The sequence below is a fragment of the Laccaria bicolor genome, genomic scaffold, assembly GCF_000143565.1.
Source record: "Laccaria bicolor S238N-H82 LACBIscaffold_23 genomic scaffold, whole genome shotgun sequence".
Classification (NCBI taxonomy): domain Eukaryota; kingdom Fungi; phylum Basidiomycota; class Agaricomycetes; order Agaricales; family Hydnangiaceae; genus Laccaria; species Laccaria bicolor.
In genome coordinates, this window is record NW_001889894.1 from 624,850 (window position 1) to 626,371 (window position 1,522).

At 47.0% G+C, this 1,522-nt stretch overlaps 1 protein-coding gene across 1 annotated transcript; it reads left to right on the top strand.

Moving 5' to 3' along the window:
• LACBIDRAFT_329816 (uncharacterized protein) lies at positions 1-1,166 on the top strand (the record flags this gene model as incomplete). The annotated part of the gene is made up of 3 exons (XM_001883896.1): positions 1-47; positions 132-790; positions 1,009-1,166. 3 exons carry the CDS (start codon positions 1-3, stop codon positions 1,164-1,166), a joined length of 864 nt encoding a protein of 287 aa, XP_001883931.1.
• Positions 1,167-1,522: the final 356 nt, after the last annotated feature.

Here is a 1,522-nt window from a genome sequence, read left to right on the forward strand (position 1 = left end):
ATGGTCGATATCACGATCGAAAGACAATTGCCAAGAGTTCGAGAAAGGTGGGACACCCACTGGCATCGTAATATTGACATAACATTTTGATCTTTGCAAATGTTGAATGCCAAATACATGAGGAATATCAGTCGAAAAGCAGTGGACAACAACCCGAAAGAAGACGTAACCTATGCTGTTTTTGTGGAATTCCTGGGTCGGCATAAAACGCCCTTCGAGCGGTTTGTGATCTACTCCCAATTATCGTTGAAGTGGAAACCAGATGTGAAAGAGGACCGCCGCTTAGAAACCCCAGACCTCAGTGTTGGCAATTTTACCGCAGTCGGTGTCATGCCGCCATTCAAGTTGCGCTTTGGAGTGGAAGCAAAGCGAGCAATTGAGGAGATGAAGGGACTACCTCCGCCCAGTTCAATCATCAATAACAATGAAGTGAGAGTCGCTTTTCACACGCTCTACTTCCAAGCCCAGGATCAAGCGAAGGCAGCCATCAAAGGTCAATATCCACTGTTGGGTGGTACAGTGCAGTGGATATTACTTATTGGGCCATACTGGGTTCCTGTCATTTTTGGTCCATTTACAGAAGACGAACTCACAGTCTGCGCTCATAAGAAGGAATCACCAAGTGGGGACTGGCTGACACAAGTGATCCTCAACCGAGAGAGGGATGGTTTGCCGCGCCCCTTAACAGAACTCAATCTGCTTTGCGATAACAATTCATTTACTCGACTGGAGCAAATTATTTCTGCCACTGATGCGCTCACGCAACCTCTCGTAAATGCACTCATGGCTTGTAAGTCCCAGCGTCTGTCTGGCAGCCGCTGCTAATATATTTCGAATAGGATTTCACTGCGTTTGGTGTGGACTTTCATACAAAATTTACAATTTTGAGCAACTCAACGATTGTGATACATCGGTACCATGATGCATAAGAAATTATATACTTACATAAAACCTCACCTTGACCTCACCTTCTGCGCCTTCCTCTCGAAATCCACATTGGATCTACAGCATTGGAGAGCCGGAGCTCCGGGTTTTGCAAGGCCCCAGAAAAGTGGGTGGACAGTACTTTCGGTTATCAGGTCGCAGTAGAAAGAGCACAAAACGAGCAAGGTCTTGAGCTCCTTATTACTCTTGGAGTGCTGTTGAGCGGCAGGTTGCAACTGTAATATTCAGGTCCCTCACACGGAAATGAGTTGTTATTTTGAATTTTTGGAATGGTCGCTGCCTTGCACAAATTCGGAGTCCTTTCTAGCCTGGAGGCCAAACTTTGATCGGTCAATTTTCATGTAGGGTGAATATCGAAGGACAAGGTGCACCGATACAGTGGATTGACATTCCTTGGGACCAACGCGAATTTTGAACCCGAACAAAATTCTGAGCCGATTGGAGCTAGTGTTTGAAAGTCCGGTTCGGTCCGGTTTTTTGATGCCCAGGGGCGTTAACCGTAACCGTAACCGGTCTGCCTTTTCCCCAGGCTCCTAAAAGCAGCCGCTCGTCTCGCGATGCTATCGTACTCAGGAGG